Source organism: Panthera uncia (assembly GCF_023721935.1).
Source record: "Panthera uncia isolate 11264 chromosome B3 unlocalized genomic scaffold, Puncia_PCG_1.0 HiC_scaffold_1, whole genome shotgun sequence".
Classification (NCBI taxonomy): Eukaryota; Metazoa; Chordata; class Mammalia; order Carnivora; family Felidae; genus Panthera; species Panthera uncia.
The window spans coordinates 2,296,241-2,323,905 of NW_026057582.1; the positions used below are offsets into that span (position 1 = coordinate 2,296,241).

A 27,665-nucleotide genomic window follows, 5' to 3' on the forward strand; every position below is an offset into this window, starting at 1 on the left:
TCTCCCTTCTGCTCACCCCGTCCCTCTCCGCTCGCCCCGTCCCCCCACTCACACCCCCGTCTCCCCCGTCTCCCTTCCACTCACCCCGTCCCCCTCCACTCACCCCATCCCCCTCTGCTCACTCCGTCCCCCCGCTCGCTCCCGCGTCCCCCTCCCCCCCATCCCCCTTCCATTCACCCTGTCCCCTTCCCTCATGCCTGTCTCCCTGCCGTAGAGTCCACCCAGACAGTGCAGTCCCTGCACGGCTCCACCCGGGCCCTGGGCGGCTCAGCCCGCGATAAGGAAATCAAAAAGCTAAATGAGGAGATAGAGCGTCTGAAGAATAAAATAGCAGGTAGGTGTCTTAAAGAGGCTGCTTCGTCTGTGTTCTTGGGTGTTAATCCCGTCGAAGAAGATTTTCAGAGTCCTTTTCGTAGGGTGGAAAAGGAGAACAGCGTTGGCTTCTGTAACCTGTTTACAGGTCTCCCGTTTCTTTCCGTCTGTTCACCTGACGTTCTCTCTCCAACTTGCTTGGCCCACAAATGAGAGACTTTTACAGTTGCAGCTAGAATCACTTCTTAGCGTTTTACCCGTAAAGTCTCAGAAATGTTTACATTTCTCTGTCTTATTCTCCCCTTGGTGGCCCTGAGGCACCAGTGCCACAGCGTATTTCTCCCCGAAGCGTCCTCAGTGGCTGTGCCTGCCGTTTGCAGTATTTTAGGGGCTGGCTCCGTCGTCACCATCTGTCCTTTGCGGCTCCTAGATTATCAGAGCTTCCTGAAGATTCAAATCGCTTTCGAGTCTTAATCCTCAGCCCTCCATTTTCTCTCTGGAACCCCAGCATCCTGGTGCTGAGAGGGGCCCCGAGTGAGCCCATGATAAGCCTTACTGCGCACCTCGGTTGCCCTGTGCCCGCGCACACGGGCTCACGCGGTCCCCGGTCCCCAGGGGAGAGCGATTACCCCGTCAGTCCACGCAGGTGGCTGCATACGTGACTTTTCCATGTGTGAGAAAGCAAGAAGGTTACTAAGCGATAAAGCGGGTGAAGAATCCTTAACTAATTCACTATCAGGAAGTCAGCTGACGTGAAGTTTTTCCTGTAAGGGAACGCGGTTTATTTTCTCCTCTGTTCAGACTCCAATAGGCTCGAGCGACAGCTGGAGGACACGGTGACCCTTCGCCAGGAGCATGAGGATTCCACACAGCGGCTGAAAGGCCTGGAGAAGCAGTACCGCGTGGTGCGGCAGGAAAAGGAGGATTTTCACAAGGTAGTTGGGGGTGATTTCACGCGAGACAGGTCTCAGCGATGCGCAGTTGTGACCTCGAAGTTGTGTGGGGGTCTGAGCCCTCCTCAGGGCCCTCGTCTGCGCCCTGGGCTGTGTTGCGTGCAGTCCACGAGGGGCCGGACTGCCTCAGGGTCATGCCGTGCCGCCAACCACGCAGCCTGCCAGGCGGCTGGCCGTGAAGTGGGCGGCCTCAGCACCGGTCACCATATCGGTCCTCGCCACAGGCCTGCTGGGCGGGCTGTGCACCAGGACCCCGCGATGCCCAGGGCCCGAGGGTCCCCGCGTCCCCACAGCAGCTGACCCAGCTGGGTTCACACGCTGGTGTCCGGTGCCAGAGTCCTCCCCCTTCCAGCGGCCTCCTCCCCTTCTTTCAGCAGGGGCTCTTTGTATGACAGGGCCTTGCAAAAAAAAAAACCGTTTGTTAAAATTTGGGTGGTTCCCCCAAAAACCCCTTTATAAATTTGATTTTCAGTAAAATATATCAGATTGTATGTTCAGTCGGTAGTGTATTCATACTAGGATTGTTTTCTAAAGTACATTCGTTTATACACTTAAGTCGTTAAACCTGCAGTTTGCTCTGTGTTCTCTAAAACGTGCGGGATTTCAGACCCAGATTGTTCAGTCTGTCGTGGTGTCCTAACCACGGCGCTTTGTCGAGAAGTGCACAGGGGACCGGAGACTCCTCGGTACTCTAGTGTAGGTACAGCAGCTCACTGAGCCCGGCCCGGCCCTGGTGGAGTCGCCCCTTCCCCCCAGATCCAGCTACTTCCGATATCAGACCAATAGGTGCCACCGTGACTGGGCCACCCAGTCGTAGACGAATTGGCTGCGGGAAGGTGAGGCCACGGGCGCAGCCAGAGGGGCCACCATAACCTCACTCTCGTGAGGAGCTAGCTGTCCAACAGTCGTTTTTATGTGGTTCTTTACTTTGATGGAACTCTTAAGCTTTTTTGTACGTAACGTGTTCTTTCCCAGTTCTGCCGTTTCAATAACTGGGTTGGTGACCACATTCACGCCCCGTCCACCTTTGTGGCCTTGTGGACGGCATAGGGGAGAGGTTGAAACACGTGAGCCTGTGCTGTGAGCAGGCCTTCCGGCTGGCTGGCAGAGCTTGGGCTTCTGGTCGCCGCGTAACTGGGGGTCTTTCCCGGAGTGAGTTCGATCTTAGCACCTCTGCTCGGGTGGGTCTTCTTCCAGGCTGCTCGTAGCTGTGCTGGGGCCTAGCAAAGGGCTTTTTCACAGAGGTGAGCCCTTGGCTCTCGGCCGTGGCCTGTAAGCAGCATTTGCTGAAGAGGATTGAACGGCCAGCCTTCCGCGTCTCTGCGAAGCACACGTAAAACCTCTGTCATTCTTTCTGTTCAGCAACTGATTGAAGCTTCCGAGCGATTGAAGTCCCAGGCCAGAGAGCTCAAAGACGCCCACCAGCAACGCAAGCTGGCCCTGCAGGAGTTCTCCGAGCTGAACGAGCGCATGGCAGAACTCCGCTCCCAGAAGCAAAAGGCATCCCGGCAGCTGCGGGACAAAGAGGAAGAGGTAGAGGTAGCCATGCAGAAGATCGACTCCATGCGGCAGGAAATCCGCAAGTCGGAGAAGTTGAGGAAAGAGGTAGCTTCGTAGCCGTTTCGGGGATTGTACTGTTCGGGCTTTTGTATGCTCCTGCTAGAACACCTTCCAGAACGTGGGCTAAATCACATGAGTTACTTTAAAACAGATCTTAAATTTTATGAGAAGCCACGTAAGTTGACCTGCCAAGTATTTCCTTTGTACTTCTCAGCCCCCGATACCTATTGGTGGAATTATTAAAAGACATTTCTTAGGGTATTAATTTTTAAAAATTCCCTTTTAAAGCAAGTAGAGGGTATTTCTGCCCAACAGACAGAACGTAAACGTGTCGGGACGTAGTTGGCACAGCACAGCCTACGTGAATACGAGTCCTACGTCCATAAGGAGCGGCCAGGAGGACGACCAGGCTCAGCCTGGTGCCCCCGGTCAGCCCAGTGGCTCTGAAACTTTGGTTTCGGGACTACATCATGCCCTTAAGAACTGTCGAGGCCCCCAAAGAGCTTTCGTTTGTGGCGGTTACAGCTCCTCATGCTTACCAGGTTAGAGATTAAAACACTTTTTTCAGTTTAACAGTAAACCCGTTACATGTTAACTGACGGTTTTTATGAAAAGTCACTCCCTTCCCCCATCTGGTGAGAAGAATGGCATTTTTACATTTTTGTGCTTTTCTTTAATAACTGGCTTGATAAACTATTTCTGCATTCGTCCTGTTGTGTTACACTGTTTTGGATAAAGTATTTGAAGAAAACCCAGATAATTAGAAAAAGAAGGGCCTTTTTTAGAAAGGGCCCCAGGACCCCGCTTTGAGAACTGGCTGCCCTAGACACTCCAAATGCTCTTCCATTAACGAGTGACGTATTTTAAGCAGCCCTTAGGATTGAATTCTGTTACAACTTGCTTGGTAAAAAATCGGATGCTCTATAAGTACATACTCTTTGTCAGTCGGTCTCAAAACACCTACTTGTTTTTTTTCCGTTTATTTTGCAACCCAGATGCATTTGTAGCTGTAGCATCAGTGGAACCCCTAGCGAAGCATTAGTGTCCACACTCCGGGCAGGTCACTGCAGCATCTGGGATCTGCTTTAAAGTAAAGGGAGAGGGCACTCAGCCGGCCGAGGTGCAGGGGGTCCTTTCCGCTGCTCCCTGCTTGGGCACGTGCGCGTGACCTTCACCAGTCGATAGATGGATTTGTGATCTGCAGACATCCCAATTGCCTGTGTCACCAGTCCGTCTCCTGTCCGGAAACTTAATGCCAAGTTGCTGGTTTACATTAGAATTTAAACTTGGTTTATTACTAACCAGCTGTTCCAGTGGAGCCTTAAAGTGTCTTTCTCCGCCGTTAACTGGGCCTGGGATCGGGTGCGGAGGTAGGAGCGACAGGCCCTCAGGGCCGTCCGCAGAGAGCCCCAGGGCAGGGCCGGCTTCGTGCTGGTGAGCACTGTGCCCCCCTTGCAGCTGGAAGCCCGCCTGGAGGACACCGTCGCCGAGGCCTCCCGGGAGCGCAAGCTTCGCGAGCACAGCGAGAACTTCTCCAAGCAAGTGGAGAGTGAGCTCGAGGCCCTCAAGGTAGTACCTGTAGGAGGCCAGCCCGTCCTCCTTCCTGACTGTCGTGGTGGGAGTCCTCCCGCGCGGTGGGCTTGTCCGGAAGGACGGGGTGTGGAGAGGTGACAGGTCACAAACGTGCCTTGATGACAGCCTTCTTTCCGTTTAGAACCTGAGTTCCTTCGCTATTTTCCTTCCTTAAAGTGTCAGGCAGTGTCTCGTAAGTCCTGGTAAACTAACACCTGACACCTGCTGTGTATTCAGTGAGACCGTTTCTGAAAAAGTCTCTTAAAGCCCGTGTCCTGCCACTGAAGTGGAAGACAGGCCAGTGGCCCGGGGCCAAGGGCAGCCAGGCACCTCGGGAGGGAGTGAGCGAGCGAGCGAGCAGAGAGGCGCCAGGGGCCAGAACAGGGGTGAGGAGGTGGGGGACGGGGCGCTCTTTGTTAGCCTGGCGTGACCTCAGGGGCACGAGTCCCCTTTCTGAGCCTGGGTTTCCTCATCTGCCGGTGGAGACGACAGGCCCGCTGTCTCCCCAGCACGTACCTCGGGCGGGCCTGTTTCCCTCCATCGTCCTTGCTGCCGTCTGGGCCTGTGGGCGGCAGCCCCGGGGCCTGGACTTCTGCCCGCTCGTGCCTGAGTCTGCTCGTCGCCGCCGGTGCTGACAGTCCACACACCCCCCCCCCCCGCGGCAACCAGGGCGCGTCCTGTCCTCAGTGCCCCCAGCAGCTCCCAGTGACTCGGGCCCTGACAGAACCCCTCCCAGCGTTTCCCGCCCATCTCACTGCGTTCACCTTGCTGTTTGTCACCGTGCTGAAGAACCTTCTGCCCGATGTGGCACTTCACGTGTGCCCGCATCAAGAGCTCCTTTAACTGTCCGCTGGGCACCACACCCCCACGCTTCACCGCGTTGCCCTGTGTCGGTGTCTCGTTGCTCATTTGCTGCTTGGCCGTCGGTCTTTCCCTGTCTGCCCCACTAGAGCAGGGACCTCGATGTGACCCTCTTAACCACAAAGGTGCCTGACACATAGTCGCCCGAATGAACAAACTGTGAGGAGGCTTTGGGGACCGATTGTGTCAGGGTGTAGACAGAGCTTCCGGGGTCCTAGGCAGATCTGGGCACGTCCCTTGTGCAAGGTAGGTGCTGTCAGCCCCTCAAATCTGCCCGACGGTTGTTAGAAGGACCTCGCGACCGTGGCCAGCTGCGTCGGGCGCAGTGTCTGCCATTGGTGGAGAGGGGACAGAAGAAGCCGCGTGTACGGGTGCCCGCACAGGGTGTGGGTGGAGGGCCGTGTGGCCCTCGAGGGGAAGACACGGACCTGTAATTTATTTTACCTTTATCTTCAGATGAAGCAAGGAGGCCGGGGCCCGGGGGCCAGCTTAGAACATCAGCAGGAGATTTCCAAAATCAAATCTGAACTTGAGAAGAAAGTCCTGTTCTATGAAGAGGAGTTGGTCAGGCGTGAGGCCTCCCATGTGCTGGAAGTAAAAAATGTGAAAAAGGAGGTACACGATTCGGAAAGCCACCAGCTGGCCCTGCAGAAGGAAGTTCTCATGCTGAAAGACAAATTGGAAAAGTCGAAGCGAGAACGGTAGGTTTTCGTGCGCCCTTCGGTGCTGTGAGCGCGGGCTTGTGCCCCCGCCACCGAGAGGATTGGCTCACGGAGCTTCTGAACCGCCGCTCTCGCACCTTCCCAGGCACGCCGAAATGGAGGAAGCAGTAGGCACGATAAGAGACAAATACGAGCGCGAAAGGGCGATGCTGTTTGAGGAAAACAAGAAGCTGACAGCTGAGAACGAGCGGGTAATCTAGTCCATGCCACCGCTCGGGGCTCTAGTTCCCGGTCGTGGGTCCTGGGAGTCGGGTGGTTTATGCAGCTTGCTTCCTACGTGAAGTAACACGTTTCCATTGGGTTAGAAGCTGCTAATTTCCTGAAATCCCCTGCTCTTGTCATTTGTCTGCTCAGATTTGGGTTGAAATGTGACCAAAGTTAGATACATTTGAAAAGTCCGTATCCGAGATGAAGTTTGGAGCAAAATCTCACCACGATTTAAGAAAACTTTCAAAATCTTCCAAAGAACGTGTAGCTTTAATAACGCTAAGGTCACGTTTAAAGGACACCAAATAACGAGTTATGTGGTACAATTGTTTAATTTCAGCTTTGTTCCTTTGTGGATAAACTCACAGCTCAAAATAGACAGCTGGAGGATGAACTACAGGACCTGGCGGCCAAGAAGGAGTCGGTGGCCCACTGGGAAGCCCAGATCGCAGAGATCATTCAGTGGTACGTGTGCCCGCCCGCCCTTCCCCAGCCCTGCCACACCGCTCGCGCTCCCTCCACCCGCGCCGCTGCCCCTAGGCCTCGGCACGGACCCGCCGCCCTCTCCCAAATCGCCGCCGTCGAGGGGCCGCACTTCTGTCCGGTGTTCTTCACGTTGGACTAAAGGTGGAGAGAGTGCACCAGGTCCCTGGAGGCGTGGGTCAGGCTGGCACACCCCGCGCGTTCTAGCGGAAGGGAGGCCGGGCCCCCGCGCAACACGGCACAGAGGGACTGGGGTGGCCCTTGCTAGCGGAGCCGTTCGTTGGTCGTGGGCGACCGCTCCGGCTGGTGGGACGCTGTGTCACTTTGTCCCACGGGGGGCAGGAACCTGTCCTCGTCTTCGGCTCCTCTCACTGGGTCTCTGTGGTCCTCCTCTAGGGTCAGTGACGAGAAAGACGCCCGAGGTTACCTTCAGGCTCTTGCTTCCAAGATGACCGAAGAGCTCGAGACACTGAGGAGCTCCAGTCTGGGGTCGAGAGCACTGGTAGGCTTTGTTCTGAACCGTGTCTTTTTATGATGATGGGACTCCCCAGTGGCTTTACCTTGAACACGAGTGTAGAAACTCCGTGCCGGGCAAGTAACTCGGGTGATGCGGGCCTCCGTGTGGCCAGGGACGCCCCCCAGGTGCAGAGCGCCGCTGTCTGAACTACTGGGAGACCACAGCCACTCTGTGGAGGGACCGCAGTTCGCGCGACGGGCTCCTGCCCTCAAGGAGATGGATGGGTTTTGTCTATTCTCTCACTCTCCCCCCCCCCCCCCCCCCCCCCCCCCCCCCCCCACCCCCCGGTCAGTGGTCCGTGTGTTTCGAGTGCCCGGAGTTTGGCGAGCCGTCTCCACCCAGGCCCACTTCTGGGCGCAGCCCCACGTGTCCCTCCTTCTGTCTGCCTTTCTTACAATATGTGTGTGTAAGTTATTCTGTAAGTGACGACCACTAGTAACGATAAAGGTGTAGGGGAACTGTTTCGTTAGCGTTTTAGTTAGAACTTCACAAACCCAGATTTTTATTCCCTGTTTTGCTGGTTTGAAGCTCTGTTTGCCCCAAAGGGGTGTTGTTATGTCGAATGTCATTACTCCTCATCCTGTCACCTGAGCACCCGGCACATATACCATCTTGTCGAAGAATACAGCTGTGTTCTTCGCTCTGTAATTGGAGAATGTATTCATTTTTGATTTTAGATTTAGAAGTACCAATTCAAACGATCAAGTTTTTTTCATTTCTGCGTTTTCTCTTCCAGTCACATCTACGGGTATACTCGTGCTTGTGAACTGCGTTAAATAAACCTAGTGCGTAAACCTTATGAAAGACGAAAGAATGTAGCCCTAGGTCCTTTTAGCAAAATGGGATGATTGAGATTCTCGTTGCAGAATTCTGTGTGAACAGTCCTTCCTGTTGAAGGACTGACTGATGAAAGTGTATTTCCTTCCTGTCCGTAGAAGTGTATTCACTGATTGATTCTTGAGGAAATCGGTGTGGGCCATGGTCATCTGAAGACTCAGGCTTCTGGCATTCACTGGGTTCATCACAGTCGTTGGCGTCCAATAAAATGACCGTTTCTCTGTCCCTGCAAACCCCTAGTCAGTTCCCTTTTCTTCTCTTTATGGACGGAAAACGAAAAATTCTCAACTGTGTGGACTGAAAGCTTTTAAAAAAGTCTAACAAAGTGGAATCTCCAGATTCCTTCTGTCCCTCTCGAGAGTGGATGGAACACGGGCAGCGTCTCGGTGGGAGAAGGGGAGCACGCTGCCACCCAGCTGGTCTCGGTCACTGTTAACCTCACCCTGCTGAGCCCTCCATCCTTGCTCTTCCTGCCCCTTCAGTCTTCCGTTGTGGGCAGGGATGATTGATGAGTAATGACGTAATTGCTCGGATAGTGAAATAGGAGATGTTTCAAGATAAAGGAAGAGTACGGTAACAGAGACCCCCACAATATATCATATGTTTGTAAGAGAGTCTAACGGGCCCAAATAGAAATTGCACTCCTGGTTGAGTTTTATTCTTTAAAAAAAATTTTTTTAAGCTGCAGCTCATTCTTTTGAAGATCTCTAATAAAGAATAAAAGTCATAAAAAGCCCAGACTAAAATTGGGTCTGATGGACTTTGATGATATCTAATATTATCAAATTAATATTTAAGTTAATTAAGTTAATATTTAAACGTGATAATAAAAGTTTAAGATTAGAAGAAGATGAATTGTGTGTCAGCATTTTTTTAAACAAGTAAATATCGTAAAAATATATCTTTAAAGGGGCACCTGGGTGGCTTAGGTCATGGTCTCACGGTTTGTGAGTTCGAGCCCCACATCGGGCTCTGTGCTGACAGCTCAGAGGCTGGAACCTTCAGATTCTGTGTCTCCCTTGCCCTCTGCCCCTCCCCTGCTTGCACAATTCCTGTCTTTCAAAAATAGATAAATGTTAAAAAATTAAAAAATAAATAAATATATATATATGTATATATCTTTAATATCTGAATCATTGTCTCCAGGACCCCCTTTGGAAAGTGCGCCGTAGTCAGAAGCTAGACATGTCTGCACGGCTAGAGTTGCAATCTGCTCTTGAGGCGGAGATCCGGGCCAAACAGCTTGTTCAAGAGGAGCTGAGGAAAGTCAAAGACACGAATCTCTCCTTTGAAAGGTACCTGGTACTGTGTTCTGACTCGATAGGGGACTATGTGACCTTGGGCACACCCCTGCTCTGTGACGTCAGTTGACTGGGAGGAGCTTTGCACGGTGGACCGTTTCTGGCCCCTAGTAGGCACTCAGTGAGAATCGATGGGGTGGATGTGCAAATGCCCTGCGCGCATCGGAGGGCTCTGCTTATTTTCTCGGGAAGCAGTGAAGCGATGGGAGCCCGCGGTTTTGAAGTGCCAACATCTGTGTGTGTAAGAGGCAGATGCTGGTCCTCCCTGTGCCCGGTGACAAGACACGGCCACACGTCTGAGGGACAGTTCTGGCCTGCTTGTTCCCTAAGTGCTGTTTGTTTCATCAACTTCGAGTTTTCCCTTTTAACCTAAAACTAATACTGTAAATACAGGTTGAAGACGGTATGCCTATCTCAAAACTTTTTTCTGACCCTTTTTTCTGACACCATTTTTACACAACAGTAAATTCAGTGAATGTTTGATGAGAGGCCGCCGCTGGCAGGCTTATATGCCCAGGAGATGGTCGTGAACTGCTCTCTCGTAAAACCCAGGCCAACCTACCTGTAGTAGCTGTCGATGTGGAAGGTGGGGACCTGGATGTCACGAACAGGGTCACTGATGGGATTACCGAGTCACACATCTTGTTAGTTTGGGGCTAAAAGAGTAAGAGTAGCGATGGCTACCGTTCAGGTACGCTCCCTGTAAGAGGTTGATCCTGTTAATCACGTGACTGTCACGGTGCTTCCAGGAGGCCAGCACTCTTGAGCCCCATTTTACAGATGAGGACAGCGAGATGCAGAGAGGTGTAGGTCAGCCAGCATCACCCGCTAATTCGGCGCAGAACCCCCACTCAGCTGCTGGACTGCACCGCTCGCCTCCTGGCCAGGTCACTGCAGCGGCCTGACTGCTCTTGTCCCTGCAGGAAAGCGTAGGAACCGACGCCCCCCCCCCCCCCGCAGCTGTGCTCAGGCGGTGGTCGTGGTCTCGTCCAGCCCGCCGTCTCGCTGGTTGTGGGAATGACGTTTGGAGGTCTGATGGCTGAGTAATCTGGGTGGTGTGTCCTCGGAGGACAAAGGACTCATTTGGAAAGAGACTGGGAGGGTCGGAAACTCCACGAGGGCCTCCAGATACACCTTCATTAACCATGATTTTGAAAATCCATGTCTGTTTATAATTCTGAAATATCTGTAATCTCTGTAACATGCTCAGCGGACTCACCCATGCCAAGAGTGGATTTGTGTTTCCGTTCGCAGCGGGGAGCCTGCCATGTTCCGGCACTTTGCCAGGCGCTGGAAATTAACCCCTGCCCTCACATTTTGACACTCACTGAATCAACGTGTAGATATCTGTTCTCAGGGTACTCAAAGCCTTCTATTTTTTATTTTTTGTTTTAGTAAACTAAAGGATTCCGAAGCCAAAAATAGAGAATTATTAGAAGAAATGGAAATTTTGAAGAAAAAGATGGAAGAAAAATTTAGAGCAGATACTGGTAAATTATAAGCTTCTGAAGTATTTAAATATAAGGTTTTTTTTAACAACATGGTTTTATTTTAGATTTAATAGTTTTTAGTTATATAAAGAAAGCACTTAACATGATTTTGAAGCCAATGTTCTGAGGTAGCGTATGTTCAAATATGCCTTTCTCGAAGGTAACCACAGTTTGTGGCTTATCCTTCCTGTTTCCTCTTGGAAGTGCAAAGCAAATACACGTGTACGTAGAGTCACCCATCCGTGTCCCCCTGATCACACGAGGCAGCCTGCTGGGGCCTCCGATCTGTGAGTGGGTAGGGCCACGGCATGAGGGGTGGTCTGGTCCCGTCCCGGCGGCACCGCACCCTGCTGGGGGCTATGGACGGGGGTCGGGCTGTTCCCTCGCTGTCACAGCAGGTGCTGTAAGGAGTAGCCGTGTGTGGGTAACATGTCCTGTTCTTGTGGGGCACGTGGGGGTAGATTTTTGGAAGTGGGAGTGCCGGTTAAGGAGTAAGCGTGCTTGCGCTGATGCTGGCGGTGACGGTGGCCGCCCCAGAGGCTTGTGCACTTGTGTCCCTGCACAGGTGACGGCTCTGCCCCACAGCCACGTGCACACAGTGTGAGCACACAGTGAACAGGTGGGAAGGAGCATTAGAATACAGATTGTGCTTGCGTCCCTCTTACGAGCAAGATTGAGCACCTTTTGTATGTTTAAGGGCTATTTGTGTTTCTTTACTTTTTTTCTTTAATGTTTACTTGTGAGCAGGGGAGGGGCAGAGAGAGAAGGAGAGAGAGAATCCCAAGCAGGCTCTGCACTGTCAGCGCAGAGCCCGACTCGGGGCTCAGTCCCACAAAGCGCAAGGTCATGACCTGAGCTGAAATCACGGGTTGGACGCTTAACTGCCTGGGCCACCCACGCGCCTTGAGATTTTCTTATTCTGTGATTTTTATGTATTTGTATCTTTTGCTCACTTTTTAAAATTCAGAGTAAGTTTTTTTTCTAGAAACTTTGTAGATGGAGGATAGAATATGTAGAGCCTTTTGTTTGTGATGAAAGTTGCAAATATTTTCCCAGTTTGTCTTTTGTCATTTTTATTTTGCTTATATTTTTTACCAAGCATAAGGTTTTTTGGGTTTTTTTTGTGTGTGTGTGTGTGCATCACATTTGTCATTTTTTTCCCTTTTTTCAGTTATAGGGGAATATTTCTGAGTCCCCAGGTACTCAAATAATTCACTCATATTTTCTAATACTTGTATACAGGTTTCATTTTTTAAATGTGGATTACTGGTCTATTTGAAATTTACTCTGATGTGCATTTTGAGGAGCGGATCTAGTTTTTAGTTTTATCTTTTCCTGTGGCTAGTCGTCTAATACCAGTTATTGAGAAGTTCCTCTGCCTACCAATTTTGTATGTGACTCTTACCACATGAGGTCACCACGGCACTTGAGTCTGTTTCTGGATTTCCTGCCCTGTTCACTGTTCACCGGCAGGAACCACTGGATTGTGATGAAAGAGGTTTCAGTAAATCTGATTTAGTATCTGGTAGATCTCCTCCCCCAACCGCTTTTTTTAAGGACTTCTGAGACGCTCTCCAAATGAACTTAACTAGAATCACATCAGATTTATCCGTTAGGTTAAGGAGAATTGACATCTTGATGGTGCTGAGTCTCCCCATGGGAGCACAGATGGTCTTTTAAATTTGCCTTGACTAGTCTGTTTCTTTTTTATAGGATTGAAACTTCCAGATTTTCAGGATTCTATTTTTGAGTATTTCAACACTGCACCTCTTGGACACGATCTGACATTTAGAGTAAGTAGTTATTTTAAAAAGTGACAAATGAGTTTGTGATAAGTTAGAGTTGGTAGGACATGCTCTGACCACCGGTGGGGCCACAAGCACACTAGTAAATTGACACCTGACAGTTTTCTCTGTCGTGCTGACCTAGGAGTGACCCAGGGTGTCAAATGGGTGAGGTTAGAGACATTTAAGGTACTGGAAATGCTCGCAGAGATGCTTCCCCAGACTTAAGTGGAAGCTAAGAAAGTGCTCAGCATCTTCAGGGAAGAATCGGCACTGGCTTCTGGCTGTGTGGTGAGCATCTCAGACGGGTTTTGATTTTTATTTTTTTTATTAAAAAAAATTTTTTGTTAATGTTTATTTTTGAGACGGAGACAGAGTGCGAGTGGGGGAGGGGCAGAGAGAGAGGGAGGCACAGAATCCGAAGCAGGCGCCAGACTCTGAGCTGTCAGCACAGGGGCTCGAACCCTCGTGAGATCATGACCCGAGCCATAGTCGTTCACTTAACCTACTAAGCCACCCAGGCACCCCTCAGGCGGGTTTTTAAATACACATTCCCACCCTGCCGCAAATGAAGACTAAGCCAGTCTCATTACCACTTCAGTGACTTCTGTATGGCCTGCCGGTTTGGTCTCCGGCGGCCCCCGTGGGGTGGGCGGATGGCTGGTTGGGGAGAATTGTTGCCGTGGCCGCCCCTGCTCAGCGACCCGCACCGGGTAGGCGGGGCGGCCCGAGGGAGCCATTCCGAGTGAGTCCCGTCTCTCCCTTTGTGCACTGCCCGCGGACCCAGTGCCTTCTTTACCGCTTCTCTCCAGACGACAGGGGTGGACCCTTGCTAGCAACCCTTGAAGTAAGCCAGAAAGTAAAAATAGCGAAAACAAATCTCATTAATGGGACTTCTGATGGCATGTCGTCGTTTTCGTTGATTTCCATCATTTTTTTTTTTAAGAAAACGTTAAGCCTGCAGGCAAGTTGAAAGAATAGTATAGTAAACACATAGGTATCTCTCCCTGCCATTTTCTCCTAACGCACCAGTGTTTGTTTCCCAAGATGAAGGATGTTCTCCTAACACAACCATAATGTCATTGTCCTGCACGAGACCTTTGCACTGATGCTGTAGTAGAGCACGCATGTTTTACATGTCCCTTGTTCCCTGAGTGTCCTTTACGGCTGGTTTGCCTCCCCTTGTCAGGGTCCAAGCAGAGCTCCTAGGTCGCATTTAGTCTTTGATCTGGAACAGTGTCCCAGTTTCTCCCCCACCCCCACCTCCACCTTTTATAACATTGGTATTTTTGTGGCATCTGTACCAGTCGTCTCACTGAGTGTCCTACGCTCCGGATTTGTCTGATGGCTGATTTGACGTGGGTTGGACATTGTGGCAGGGATGCCGCACGGGATGTGGACGTCCCGAGTGTGTAGGCTTCATGATGCTTTCGTCGTCAGGCGGAGGTGGCGTCTGCCAGGCCCCGCCCCGCCCCTTCGTAAGCGTCGAGCCGTCGGGAAGGCTGCCGGATGTCCGTCCGCCAGCAGCCTTGCGCCCACGGGTCGGTGAAGGCCAGCAGCCCGTGCCTGGCAGCGGTTCTTACAGAATCAAGTAGGTTTGCGTGGGTCCTGCTGCTCTGGCTCACACCTGCTCATGTTCACCTGTCAGAATGGTTTCTTGTCAAGTTGGTGATGCTCGTCTCTTCCCTGAAGGCCTGAGTTTTAAGCAGCAGATAGATTTACCTGGTCCTCACACGGCGGTTCTTTCAGAAACGTCCTGCTTCGTAGATCTCGTCCCTCTCTCACTGCTGGAGCGCTAGACACATCGCGGCAACCCGAGGGCTGCCGTTGTTAACGGGATGGAGGCGGCCAGGAGAGCGGCGTTAGACACAGAATTAGAGCAAGAGTAGCCATCCCTGGGGCAGGTGGTTTCAGCCCGAACTCGGCGCCACTGTAGACAGCCAGTCGGGAGGTTTTGTCACGGAGCTAGATGGAGGCCGTAATCTTGGTACCGTGTCCGGGGGGTCAGCACTCCTGCCGTCTTCGTGTTTGGTCTCAGTCCCTCCTTACCTCTGTGGTTTAAGTAGCAAATCCTTGGTCAGAGTCTGGGTTTGTCAGGAGGTGTTTCCAGACCTGAGAATCGTCTTTTAGAAGCTTCTACCCTGCTTTCTCCCTATTAAACATGTTGTTAACTATTAGAATGATTGGCCACAGTGATGGAATCACTGTATTTTTATGCAAGTTTTCATTGGTTGGGGAGTGACGGTTCTGTTCCTCGCTTCTGTCACCATCGAGGACGCTGCCTCCCCCACATCTTCTCTGCTAGCCTCTTGGGAAGCAGCCGTCACTGCTGAGGCTGGCCCCCACGCCCTCCCTGTGTCCCTAGCAGCCCTCAGTCGTGGACGACTCCTTGCCCTTAATTCCCATCCTTGGACCAACCAAGTGAAACCACTCAGGTTTCTTAATATTCTCTTGCTCCTCGTTCATGGAGAGATGGAACGCTAATGCGTGTAACATACCATATTTATGGGAGAAATTTGCTTACTATTGTAGCTTGGATAATTAGCTAATTGGTATAGCATTTCCCTTGTGAAATTAACAAATTCACAAACTGCGGTGTTTATGTGCTGTGCTACCTTCCCAGCTGAATTTGGCTCCTTCTACAGGAACCTTGTTAATTACAACTTTTGGAAAGTGTTTCTCTGATTTGCTTGATTGGGATTTCAGTGTGGAACACAGGGTAACAGCTGCAAACTGCCCCTGTAGGAACCTAGCCCAGCTACTTCTGTGTCCCAGCGCTCGCTCCCGCTCACTGCACACACGCATGGTTTATGTGTGTCTGTTTAAATAGCAATAGCCTTTCATCAGGAAATAATAACACTCCGAATGAGGTCATTTAAAAAAAATTTTTTTTTTAATGTTTATTTATTTTTGAGAGAGAGAGACAGCTGTCAGTACAGAGCCTGATGCAGGGCTTGAATTCACGAACCATGAGATCATGACCTGAGCTGAAGTTGGGTGCTTCACCGACTGAGCCACCCAGGGGCCCCAAAATGAGGTCATTTTTAAGTGGTTTTAGAATAGCTTCAAATTAGATTCAAAGCTTTAGCTTCAATTTCAAACTGAAATTAATTTGGGAATCTTGAGTGCTTAGAACAAAACATTGCTTCCCCGTGTCATAAGGCTTTCAGGGAAATTCTTGCTTCTGGCCATAGGCCCACAGACCCCTATTGATCTCAGAATTTCTTCTTGATCCCTGAAATGAGGTCAAAAACATTTGACTCCTTTATCTCAACGATACCAGGTACGGATGAAATCATTTCTGAACGACAGCAGCGGCTTGGTGGTTTCCAGTTTCTGCCCCTTACACAGGGCCGTGGGGAGAGTGTGAGCAAGGGCTTTGGTTGGAGGGGGAGGCTTGGAGCTTCTGGCCTTTGGTAACAGCTGTGACTTGACAGACCCCACAGTCATCACTCTGGTCTTAGAATGCCATGGGCAGTGGTCCTCAGGGAAGGCAGCCTGGCTGTGAGTGAGGTGGGGTCAGATGGGAGCCAGAGCCGGGGCCGGGACCTTGGGTCCCCGGTGGAACACTCTCGAAACGCAGACCACGGAATCGGAGTGTGACTTCTGCAGTTCTCTCCTTCCCACTGTTTCTTTGCCTTTATTTTCACAGAGCAGCTCCACTGGGGAGCAGGAAACACAAGCCCCGAAGCCAGAGGTGTCCCCGTCGGTGTCTGTGGCTGCAAGCACAGAGCAGCAAGAAGTAAGCAGTGTCATACTATATACTACCCTGCGAGAACCTCGGGACCCACCACCCCCATGCCCGTGTGCCACATGCTGCCCTCGGTGAACAGAGGCTGCCCTCATGCCAAGGTGGCCCCCCTGGTCCTGCCTCACACCTTGTAGCCAGATCCCATCGCCAGCTGCTGGACCTGACTTGTATCTCCGAGGGACTGCCCGTGCATCGGCTGGATGAGCACAGGCAGATGTCTCAACAATGTAGTAAATTAAAAATGCAGTTCATTATTAATCAGTTCTAGGGAGAAATGAATCCCAAGCAGGGTCTGACATGTTAGAGCAGTACTGAGCTAAGAGGATGCTCACCTGTGCCTGCTTGTCCCCAGGACATGGCTCGGGCCCCACAGAGGCCGCCCACCGTGCCGCTGCCCACCACGCAGCCCCTCGCTCTGGCTGGACCAAAGGTAGGGCCCTTGCTTTTACCCATGGCACCTTCTCTATTTTAGAAGGTAACTGTATGAATAAGATAGGCTCATTGGTTTTGTAGACACGGTGAGACCCTTGTGTCCTGTTAATGGTTTGCTGTGAACAGTGTGTGGTCCAGGAAGTGTCTGGACCCTGTGTTTCCTTAATTAAAACAATGACAAGTCGTCACATTCTAACTGGGAAATTTCAGAACTCCTCTCGTTTTCCTTCATTTTCTGGATCACGTTCCCTTCTCTGATGGTGACCACTCTGTGTTATGTATCTACTGTGTTCCTTCTGCAAACTTACTTCCGCTTACCTGTCTGCACTTCCGGCAGTAGAGAACCCTGTGGCTCGTGGGAAGGTGTGTCCCCAGAGTAGGGGGGCCGCACCAAATGTGCAGTTTTCTCACCTGTCTTTTCCAGAAGCACATCTGGAGAGCCAGGCGCCAGCTCAGAAGGTCCGGCACTGACCCCCGAGCTCCTGTTGTGTTTCCAGGCTTAGCGTTTGGCTTCACACATTTTGATGCGTTTTGTTTTCCTTTTCATGCAGACGTGGCCTCAACTGTAGGCAGCCGTGCCAGCTAGGGACAGACCTTGATTTTGTTGGGCTTTGGACTTAGCTTCTTGCACAGTCAGGGGTCAGGTGGACTGCTGTCTGCATCTCGTGTTCACTGCTCCCTTGCTTCTTGCAAATGGTTTTATAGTATTTGCGTCCCCGAGTAACAGTCCTTTCGTTTTGCTGTGTCGGAGCTGTGTAGACTCACCGTCCTTCGTGTCTGCGGCTTGTTCCTCTGCTCAGCCTCCCGTGATTGTGTCCTCGTGTCTGTCCTCCCAACGGGACGGGGGTCTGTCCAGGCCTTTGCTCTCCAGAACAGGGCTGCCGTCCATTCCTGGCTTGTCTTTCGGTCTCACGTGCAAGGGCAGCTGTGGGGGCGGTCCCCGCCCCCGGGGCCTCCAGGAGGCACGGAGCTTGCTCCAGAGTCGGTGGCAGCCGTGGTACCACAGCGGCCCTACCCATCCCCCCGTGGTGTTTTGGTAGCAAGACCAAAGCTCACGGAAGGAAACGCGTTGACTTATTTTCAGGCTCCAGCTCTGTAGATGGGTGTTAAGCACTCCTCTCTGGTTAGCGCGTACATCTCAAAGTGAAACTGCACCTTTTCGACCTTTCAAGGCCATGGCCGAGTTTATAAACTTGACCATAAACACACGGTCTCTGCTCAGAGCCTGGGTCTCACCTTCTCGATATTCTTCCTCCAGCCAAAAGCTCACCAGTTCAGCATCAAGTCCTTCTCCAGCCCCACGCAGTGCAGCCACTGCACCTCCCTGATGGTGGGGCTGGTCCGCCAGGGCTACGCCTGCGAGGGTGAGTGTGGGCCCTGCGCCTTGGGGCTGGGGGGGGCGGGCGGCTGTCCCGGGAGGGAATTACTCCAAGGTCAGGTGCAGCTGAAGGGAAGCCTATTTGTGAGCCAGTCGAGGGCGGGTCCTCTCTCTGTAGCTTTGTGAACACTCAGGAGGGGTCCTCGCTGCACTGGGAGAGCCGAGTATTGTTTGCCATAATACGAAACGTGTAGGGTCCTGGAAAATCAGGAAGAGCAGAAAGTAAACAGGACTTTAAGCTTCTCCGTTATCACGGCGTCTGAGGATAAGCCGGTATTTTGTGTCTCCCCTGCTGCGCTCCCGCCCTGGGCCGGGCGCTGTACTCGCATCGGGCAGCAAGACCGGTTCAGGGCATTTGATCACCCGTCTCACAGATGAGCCGCCTGCCGAAGTCACACCAGCGACAGCAGCTGGGCGGGGGGTGCTCTGCAAAACAGCTTCGTGTTCTACCTGGTAGCAGCAGCCTTTCCCTTTGTTACTGGCAGGCCTTTTGATCGGCTGCCAGGACACCTGTGTGTCCTTGAAGCCACTGCCCTGTCACACGCCTGTGGCAGCAAGGCGTGGCTTCCCGGGAGAGCAGTGTGGCAGCAAGGCGTGGCTTCCCGGGGGCCGCGCCCCCGATGCCAGCCCTCGCCAGCCCTCGCCTCCCCACGAGGGCCCCGCCAGCTTGCCGGAGAGCTGCTTGGTGCCAGAGTCCCGGGGCTCTGTGGGGCCTGTGTTCCAGAATGTGCTGGCTGCACTGGGTGTCTAGACCCTTCCCGCGACTCGGGGAGGTGATTACTGAGCCTCGTCCTGCCCCCGAGGCTCTGACGGCCGGGCCCCCCCCCCCCCCCCCCCCACCCCTGCGCTTTCCCAGTGTGCTCCTTCGCTTGCCACGTGGCCTGCAGAGACAGCGCTCCCCAGGTGTGCCCCATCCCTCCTGAGCAGTCCAAGCGGCCGCTCGGCGTGGACGTGCAGAGAGGCATAGGGACGGCCTACAAGGGCTACGTCAAGGTAGGACGCGCGGAGACCCGGGTTCCGTCGCCTCAGCTCTCCTGGCCTCGGGCGCCATGACACAAGAGTCACACCCCACTGCTCCCGAGGGCTGTCCTTGGTTGCTTTGTGAAGTGACCTTCGCGCTGCTCCTGGGAGGCCTCCCCTCCTGGGCGCTAAGGCACTGGGGCCTGGGTTCCGAGGACCCCACAGAAACATCTCCCTCTGCCAGAGCCCCTCGTCCCCGCCTTCTGGGCCGTGCATTTAAAGACAGGGCTCTGTGGCCAAGTGCCGCCTGAAAACCACTGTGTCCGGACAGCCTCCGGCCGCAGCCTCGCAGCTGTGTGTGCTGTGAACACGCCTGTCTGCTGACTCGTCCGCCTTGGCCCGTGCGTCACCTTGTACCACGTGTGGATCCCTCCCCAGTAGTGCCTGAGTCTTCCCGGGCCCAGACCTGGCCCTGGCACCAGCCTGGGAAGGGCGCGAGGGGGCTGTCCCCGGAGGAGCGGGCCAGCCGTTCGGCAGCTGGAAGGAAACCACGGGCGGGACGTCTCCCGGGGCCGCAGCCTCCGCTGCGTGGACTGGAATGTGGCCGCTGTTCCCTGTAGGTCCCAAAGCCTACCGGGGTGAAGAAGGGGTGGCAGCGGGCTTACGCGGTGGTCTGTGACTGCAAGCTCTTCCTCTACGACCTGCCTGAAGGAAAATCCACCCAGCCTGGCGTTGTCGCCAGCCAGGTCCTGGACCTCAGGTGCGTGTTCTGTGGGGTCTGTCCTATCGTGTGAGTTCCGACTTACTGTGCTGCTTGGTGATCTTTAACCCCGTCACACCTTCGCATCCGTGCACACTGTACGCACGTAGAGTGCGTGCTGTAGCAGCCTGGGTATTTTTGCACACTATGGTTTGCCAGGTAGACATTTGTAAAACATAAGAAAACGACACGTCCCAAGAGCAGGGAGAACATACCCCAGAGACACACTGTGCAGCCTAAGGTGTCAGAACCTGAGAGTACCCTTTGTGACCGCGATCTAGAGCCCTGGGCTTTGCCGCACGACACCCTCTCCTACACCTCATCTCACCACGGGCCCTCCCGGCATCAGACCTGGGAGGCCGGCGGGGCGGAGTCAGCACAAGGGACGCGCTCAGCCCAGGGCCCGGAGTCCCCTCCGCCCGTTGGCACCCACCCTGGGCTAGGGCCCGGCACCTCTGTCCCCAGCTGTTCTTGGGGACAGCGGGCTGTGGCAGGCGCCCTGACGACGGCTTCAGGGACGGAAGCGTAGCGGGGTCACCTCCGCGGCGGCCCCCACTGCACATCCGCCACTGGGCTCGGATGGGCCCCAGCCTGGTGACGAAGAGGCCGCTGGCTGGCAGGCGGCACGGGGACTTGGTGTTAGATGTGGAGCCCAGGACTCGGAGGGTATCGGACACGGGGCTCCCGCAGTCACTTTGGCACGTTGCACCCCCTTCCTTAGGGGCCATCACCAAGCGGCCACTTGATTGTAGCCAAGTAGGGGCCAGTTCGGTGACGTGTCTGTGACTGGAGGCGTCTGACACAGACTAGAACGGTGTGAACCAGGGAAGGAGCTTCTGTTCTCCCACGTCCCTAACCACTGAAACGCGTGCAGGGTCCTTGAGTCACCTGTTGGCTTTGTCAGCGTGCTTTCTTACCCAGGTGGAGGCAAGGGGTCCGCCTCACGTTCTGTATCCTTTCCCATAAGTGGGGCGGAGGACCGGCCCGCGTGCACGTTTCTTTCTGATATTCCGTGTGTTCCGTTTCTTACCAGGGACGAGGAGTTCTCGGTGAGCTCAGTCCTGGCCTCAGATGTCATACATGCTTCTCGCCGAGACGTCCCGTGTATATTCAGGGTATGCTTTTTTTCTGTTTCTTAGAGATGTTTCACTAATCGTAAGAAAGAACTCCCTTGGTTAAAATAACAGTTCTTTTTCGGAGCGTTTCGTTGTGCCATAGCAAGGGGCTAGCCGGTTCAGGGTGGACCTCCTCTTCCTCTACCTCCTGCCCCCCTGATTCCTTCCCTCGTGTTGGGGTCCTTCCTTCCTAGGCCCCGTCTCCCCCACCTCACTGGCACTGCCTTCCGTCCTGCACCTCAGCCGCCGCGTATGTCTGTGACTCCGGTCACGACGTGCCTGACGCTGGGAGCCGCCACGTCGCCCTTCACGGGTGCAGTGTGCCGCCGCAGCTTTCCTTCCTGAGACTCAGCGGCCACTACCCGGAGCGAAACAGGAAGAAGCCAGTAGACGTTTCTCAGCACTGTTGTTGGCTGAGATGGAGAGGCCCCTCCCCCCCACCCCCACTGAGTTTACGTTAGACGGTGCGCCATTAGGAAGCTTCTGAGAGATTGTGGGATGGGGAAAGGATCCCCCCAACCCCTGCACTGGGGATTTTTTTGAAGATTTTTTTTTTTTTTAAGTTACTTACTTTGAAAGAGAGAGAGAGAGAGAGAGAGAGAGAGAGAGAGAGAGACCGCGTGAGTGGGGGAGGGGCAGAGAGAGGGAGACAGAGAATCCCAAGCAGGCTCCACACCGTCAGCACGGAGCCTGATGCGGGGCTCAAACTCACAAAACTGTTAAATCGGGACCTGAGCCAAAACCAAGAGTCAGACGCTTAACCGACTGAGCCCCCCAGGTACCCACATTGGGGATATTTTATAAATACGGTAGAAGTTTGGCTGACACCAAATGGAATCCAGGAAGTCCTTTCAATTCAGGAACTGCCTCTTACGTACAACACAGAAAGCTGCCACCGTTGCTTACAAGGTGATCCTTCTGTAGGAGCTTCAGCTGCCCAGGGGACTCTCACAGGGAGGCGTGTTTGGGCGAAAGGCTTTTGTTGGAGATTCTGTTTTCCCCGTACACATTCTGAGAATCTGCTTTTAATTATAACAAGGGCATTCAAGAAATCAGTTTCTGTTTTATTCGATGTTTTAATTTATTTTTGAGAAAAAAAGAAACCATGTGTGAGTAGGGGCAGGGCACAGAGAGAGGGAGACAGACAATCCAAACGAGGCTCCAGGCCCTCCTGAGCTGGCAGCACAGAGCCCGTCGCGGGGCTAGGACTTGTAAAACAAAAACTGCGAGATCGTGACCTAAGCTGCAGTCCGACACTCAACGGACTGAGCCCCCCAGCCGCCCCGACAGATCAGTTTTTAAATGGGATGACTACATGACGGTTTTGGCAAGAGTGGAGTTAACTAGAACCTGACAAGGAAGGGACGCGGGGTGCCCGTTTATCGCTGTGCCCCTGCCCGTGTTCAGCAGCAGAGCCCCTCACACCCTCCGCGGGCGCCCGAGTCACGGTGCTGGGAAGCACGCCCTCCTGTTGCCCACCTCCGGTGCGAGGTGGTGGCCGGGCCAGGCTGGGGGCGTCTGTTTGCTGTGGTTTGGTTGTCTTATGGCTCTTCTCTTTGTCTGTCATGAAGGTGACAGCCTCTCTCTTAGGGACACCTTCTAAGACCAGCTCACTGCTCATTCTGACAGAAAATGAGAACGAAAAGAGGAAGTGGGTTGGGATTCTAGAAGGACTGCAGTCGATCCTCCACAAGAACCGCTTGAGGAACCAGATCGTGCACGTCCCGCAGGAGGCCTACGACAGCACGCTGCCTCTCATCAAGGCCGTCCTGAGCGCCGCCGTCGTGGGTGCGTGCCGGGGGCCGCGTGGGGCCGCGCTCTCCCAGCACGGACGGCAGCGCGTCTGGGGGGTGCTGCGGGGCCGGACCTGAGCGCGCCAGCACACGAAGGCCACGGCCGCGTCGTCCGTTCGAATGTAGTCCCGCACCTGCTCTGAGAAGCGAATGGCGCGCCTGTAGCGCTGACTTTGTGTTCTTACTAACTCTCCTGCCTTGACAGACGGGGACAGGATCGTGGTCGGCCTGGAAGAAGGGCTCTATGTCATAGAGGTGACCCGTGATGGTGAGTGCACAGGGGCTCCTGTCCGTCCTGGGCTCGCGCAGACGGGAGCGGGATGCGTGGCAGGAACCCGCGAGGGCTGGGACGCGTTCGGTGATGTGGGAAGCGCGCAAAGGAAGGGAAGGGCGGACAGCTGAGGAAAGCAGTTTGCGACAAATAAGACAGATGTTAGTAGCCGTGGAACGTTCACCGGTGCCTCCGAGCGCAGGGTGCAGCGCGGGGCAGAGAGCAGCCCCAGGGGCCGGGGGCGAGCTGCTCACGGCCCTCACCGAGCTCGTCTAGGAGAGGACTGCATAGGCAGCTGGGGGCGGGGGAGCTTCCTAGAAGGAAGAACGTTTCCTGAATTCCTCCGTGTGCCGAGACCTGACAGGAACTTCCCTTCTGTTGCTTCAGATTTTTGACATTTCGTTCTGCCCGGCAGGAGAACGCAGAATATCTCCTGTCTCCCCCTCCTCACTGCCCTGTGTCCGGGGACAGAAATACAAGGAGACCAGCACCGGCCTGGGCCCTGGGCCAGGGTCTGGGCACCGCCCCTAGAAATGAGGGGCTGCTCCCGGGTGGGCAGCGTTCCCTTCCTGCCGAGCCCAGAGCGAACGCACGTCACCTGCTGCCGGCCTGCCGGGGCCCGTTGGTCCCTCAGGGTCCAGACCCAGGGCTCTGCTCAGAGAGCCCTTAGTGCAGGTCCTACATCCAATACCCCCGATGTTATGGGCCCGGTGGGGATGGCAGCTGCTTGCAGAGCTTGAGGGGCCAGCGAGGTCGGAGACAAGTCTTTGTTCCCTAAATGCAACCCGAGGGTTCTTGGCCTCAGGGAGGAGCTGGAAGGACGTCCGGCGCCACCTCCAGGCCGGGGCCCTGGTGCTGGGGGGGGGGCAGGGCAGGGCGGCGGTCTTAGAATGGTGGCCCCCGGGGGCCACTCATGGAGGGCGCTGCCCTGGCGTCTGCAGGGCCGTGAGGTCGGTGGGGGTGGAGGCACGTTCTAGAGCATGATGGGGCCGTCCCTCCACGCCGACTGCGGGGAAGGGAGCGGTGGGGAGGTTCCTGGCACCCTCGAGCGGATGCCCTCGAGCGGCTCTGAGACCCGACGTTGCATCCCCGCAGTGATCGTCCGCGTTGCCGACTACAAGAAAGTGTACCAGATCGAGCTCGCTCCCAAAGAGAAAATCGCCGTCCTCCTCTGCGGCCGCAACCACCACGTCCATCTCTGCCCGTGGTCTGCCTTTGACGGGGCGGAGAGCAATGTCGACATCAAGCTTCCGGAAACAAAAGGCTGCCAGCTCATAGCGACTGCCACCTTGAAGAAGAGCTCTTCCACCTGCCTGTTCGCGGCCGTGAAGCGGCTGGTCCTCTGCTATGAGGTCCAGAGAACTAGGCCTTTCCACAGGAAGTTCAATGAGCTGGTGGCCCCCGGCCCCGTGCAGTGGATGGCCGCGATCAAAGACAAGCTCTGTGTGGGCTACCCTTCTGGGTTCTGTGTGCTGAGCCCCCAGGGGGACGGGCAGGCTCTAACCCTGGTAAATCCCAGTGACCCCTCGCTCACGTTCCTCTCACAGCAGTCTTTTGATGCCCTTTGTGCTGTGGAGCTCAAAAGCGAGGAGTACCTGCTTTGCTTCAGCCACATGGGACTGTACGTGGACCCGCAAGGCCGGAGGTCACGCATGCAGGAGCTCATGTGGCCTGCGGCGCCTGTTGCCTGTAGTATGTATATGTTTTCTGTTGCCATATCTCTGTTGCCGCTTTTCACATCGACAGTGAGCACGTGTCCTGTTTCGCTTTGGTCTGTCTCTCGGTTCCCTTAGCTGAGCAGTCAGGCGCTGGAGCGGCGGGCTCCGTGGGTCTCTTCGGGAGAAGGTGTGGTCCTGACACCGCGTCTCAGACCGGCCGGCGGGCGGGCGGGCGGGCTGCAGGCGGGCTTGCCTCTCGAGCCGGCCTCCAGCCCACGGCACCTTTCTGTCCCCGAGCCCCGGGGCCTTGCGGGAGCCCCACAGCCAGAGAACCCCAACAGGGATGGTTTATAAGCTCACACGGTAATAAAAACAAGTTACAGGTTTCTGGCAGCCAGAAAAAGTTGAGCTCCAGTGTCCGGTAAAGTTCCCGGAGGGACGTTTTCCGGAAGTGCTAGGAGCTGCATTCCTGTGTTTGCTCAGTTGCAGTGGCTTTCTGTGGAACGCAGTCCCTGGACACGAGTCATTGAGGCCTGAGCCTGGTGAGCAAGGACCTGGAGTGGGTTCCACAGGGCCACACCCCGCCCACCCGCTGTCTGATCGCTCAGGCTGGACTCTCAGCCTCAGATCCCACCTGTTCCGTGTATCCTGGTCACCCGGGTCGTCCAAGCAGCGGGTTGCACAGAGAGCAGGGAGTAATTAGACTAGACACAGGGTGCACGTTGATTTGGGGCTGGTGGGGGTGGGGTGGGGTCACAGGTCTTCTTAATTATCTAAAAGGGCAGCCTTTTTTGGTGGCTGGTTGATGGCCGTGCCAAGCTGGCAGTGTACCCAAGGGTGCTGAAACCAGGATGTCAGGCCCTTGGGGCAATCGATGTGCCAGCCTTTGGCTCTCCCGCCTCGCTGGCTGATTCCTGACTTGCTTAGCCCTCAGCCAAGGGCGCCAGTGCAGCAGATAGGCAGGCAGGTGCTGGCAGCCCAGGGCCAGCAGGGAAGGAGGCAAGGCCTGTTGCCATGACACTTCTCCGGTCCCTTCCTTGCCGCCTCCCGTCCTCCTCGTGGGAGACTGCATAGGAATGGCCCCAGAGCCACGTAGGATCCCTGCCAATCAGAGTCTTTTCCTTTAGAATCCTAAGGTTGGTTTTGGGTTTTGTTTTTTTTTTTTTTCTAATGTTTATTTTTGAGAGTGAGAGAGGCAGACTGCAAGCAGGGGAGAGGCAGAGAGGGAGACACAGAATCCAAAGCAGGCTCCAGGCTCTGAGCTGTCAACACAGAGCCCAACGTGGGGCTCGAACTCACAAACTGTGAGATCATGACCTGAGCCAAAGTCGGACACTCAACCAGGCGCCCCTAGAATCCTAAGTTTTTGAACAGTTTATTGTAGAAAGGTCACTGAGCGTGGTGAGTTTGGAGTCCTGGCTGTGTGACTGGCATGGACACCTGGTGTCCCTGTTCTTCCCTTTCCAGGTCTTACTCCACCTTTGTGGCCTTTTTGTCCCACGTGCACATTATAGACACCAAATCAGTTTTAGAGTTGACCAAAAATAAGTATGTAACGTGCAGGCTGGAGAGGTATTAACTCTCTTGCCTCTATGTTCCAGGCCCTGAGCTGAGCATTCTTGTGTGTTCTCACCTGTCCCTTGTCATGTAGGGAGGACACAGTCTGTCCCATCTTGCCAAGGAGGACACTGAGGGCCACAGAGGAGAGGTAGCTTGCATAGGGCACAGAGCAGAACCGGGCTCAAATGGAGGCCGGTCAGTCTCCGAGGCCCATGCCCCTCCTGTTGACTTTCTTTTTTTAAAGTTTATTGATTTATCTTGAGGGTGAAGGGGAGTACGAGCATGGAAGGGGCAGAGAGAGAGAATCCCAAGCAGGCTCTGTGCTGTCGACTCAGGGCTCGAACCCACGAACCGTGGGATCGTGACCTGAGCCGAAATGAAGAGTCGGACGCTCAACCAGCCGAGCCACCCAGGCGCCCCTGGTGTTGACTTTTTAATTTAAATTTCTCTTGAGACTGGACACTTCAGTCTATCACTAGAGCTCACACACACAGGTCTCTTCCTGGCTCCTTGCAAATGAAGCCCCACATATTCCCCCGTAAGAGGAGCTGCCCCAGATGCCTGCGGGTGGAGAGTGGTCCTCTGAACGTTACCTCAAAGTTTGCTGACCTGTCACCTCTGAGACGGTCTGGCGGCGAGTCCCAGCGTCTTGCCTGCTTCCTAAACCCTGTTTCGTGGTTTCCTCTTTGCATTCGAAAGAGAAGGGCCGACCACGTAGCCCGTTGGGAATTGGCAGCCACACCGCAGAGCTCTTTTAAAAATTCATCTTCGGCAGGTGTCGGGTGACAGGAGGGAGTTCGACTCGACCCCGGAAGGCAGAGGGACCGGGAACAGTGCATTTCTGCAGGGTGGCACTGGGGACTCGGGGGAGGCAGAGTGACGACAGGGTACCTCCCGCCTGCCCCGCCGTCCCTGGCAGCCCGGCCGCGGCTCCCTCTCTCTGCGACAGTTCTAAATGTGGGGAATGTCCCCTCAGCTTCGAACGACAGGTGGGCCAACGCTTACCGGTGTGTGATGTTCGGTGCCCTAGGCGGGCTTGCCGTCACCAGGACGATCCCCGGGGCGTCCCTGTCCCTTAGGGAAAGAGCTCCCTCCGGGGTTCACGGCAGGCGGGTCCTCACGGCCAGGCGTGTGCAGACCTCCCCGGAAGGACCGGTGGGTCAGCCGGGTGCGTGGGGGCGCGGGACTGTCGCCCCGGAGCGAAGCGGTTCTGTTTGGAGACCTTAAACGCTTACTCGGAAACCGGACTCCTCGGTGCCTCTTAACAGAACTTGCCTCAGAAAAGAGAGCGCTCCGCCCCTCCCTAAATAGCAGCCGCGTTGGGCCTGAAGTCCCTGTGTTTGCAATAATCGTATAGAAAGCTAAGTACGAAAGCCAGCTTTGTGAAC

At 54.4% G+C, this 27,665-nt stretch overlaps 1 protein-coding gene across 1 annotated transcript in view; it reads left to right on the forward strand.

The window, feature by feature from the left end:
• CDC42BPB (CDC42 binding protein kinase beta) overlaps window positions 1–27,665 on the forward strand; it is a 102,246-nt gene that overhangs the window by 65,135 nt on the left and 9,446 nt on the right. The window contains 20 exon segments of the mRNA XM_049612087.1: window positions 215–334; window positions 1,114–1,247; window positions 2,628–2,870; window positions 4,284–4,394; window positions 5,715–5,959; window positions 6,066–6,171; window positions 6,528–6,652; window positions 7,067–7,172; window positions 9,171–9,319; window positions 10,721–10,815; window positions 12,529–12,608; window positions 16,252–16,341; window positions 16,703–16,780; window positions 18,041–18,146; window positions 19,017–19,153; window positions 19,741–19,880; window positions 20,914–20,995; window positions 22,567–22,783; window positions 22,994–23,056; window positions 24,155–24,751. Of these exon segments, the coding sequence (XP_049468044.1) occupies window positions 215–334; window positions 1,114–1,247; window positions 2,628–2,870; window positions 4,284–4,394; window positions 5,715–5,959; window positions 6,066–6,171; window positions 6,528–6,652; window positions 7,067–7,172; window positions 9,171–9,319; window positions 10,721–10,815; window positions 12,529–12,608; window positions 16,252–16,341; window positions 16,703–16,780; window positions 18,041–18,146; window positions 19,017–19,153; window positions 19,741–19,880; window positions 20,914–20,995; window positions 22,567–22,783; window positions 22,994–23,056; window positions 24,155–24,751 (3,024 nt within the window).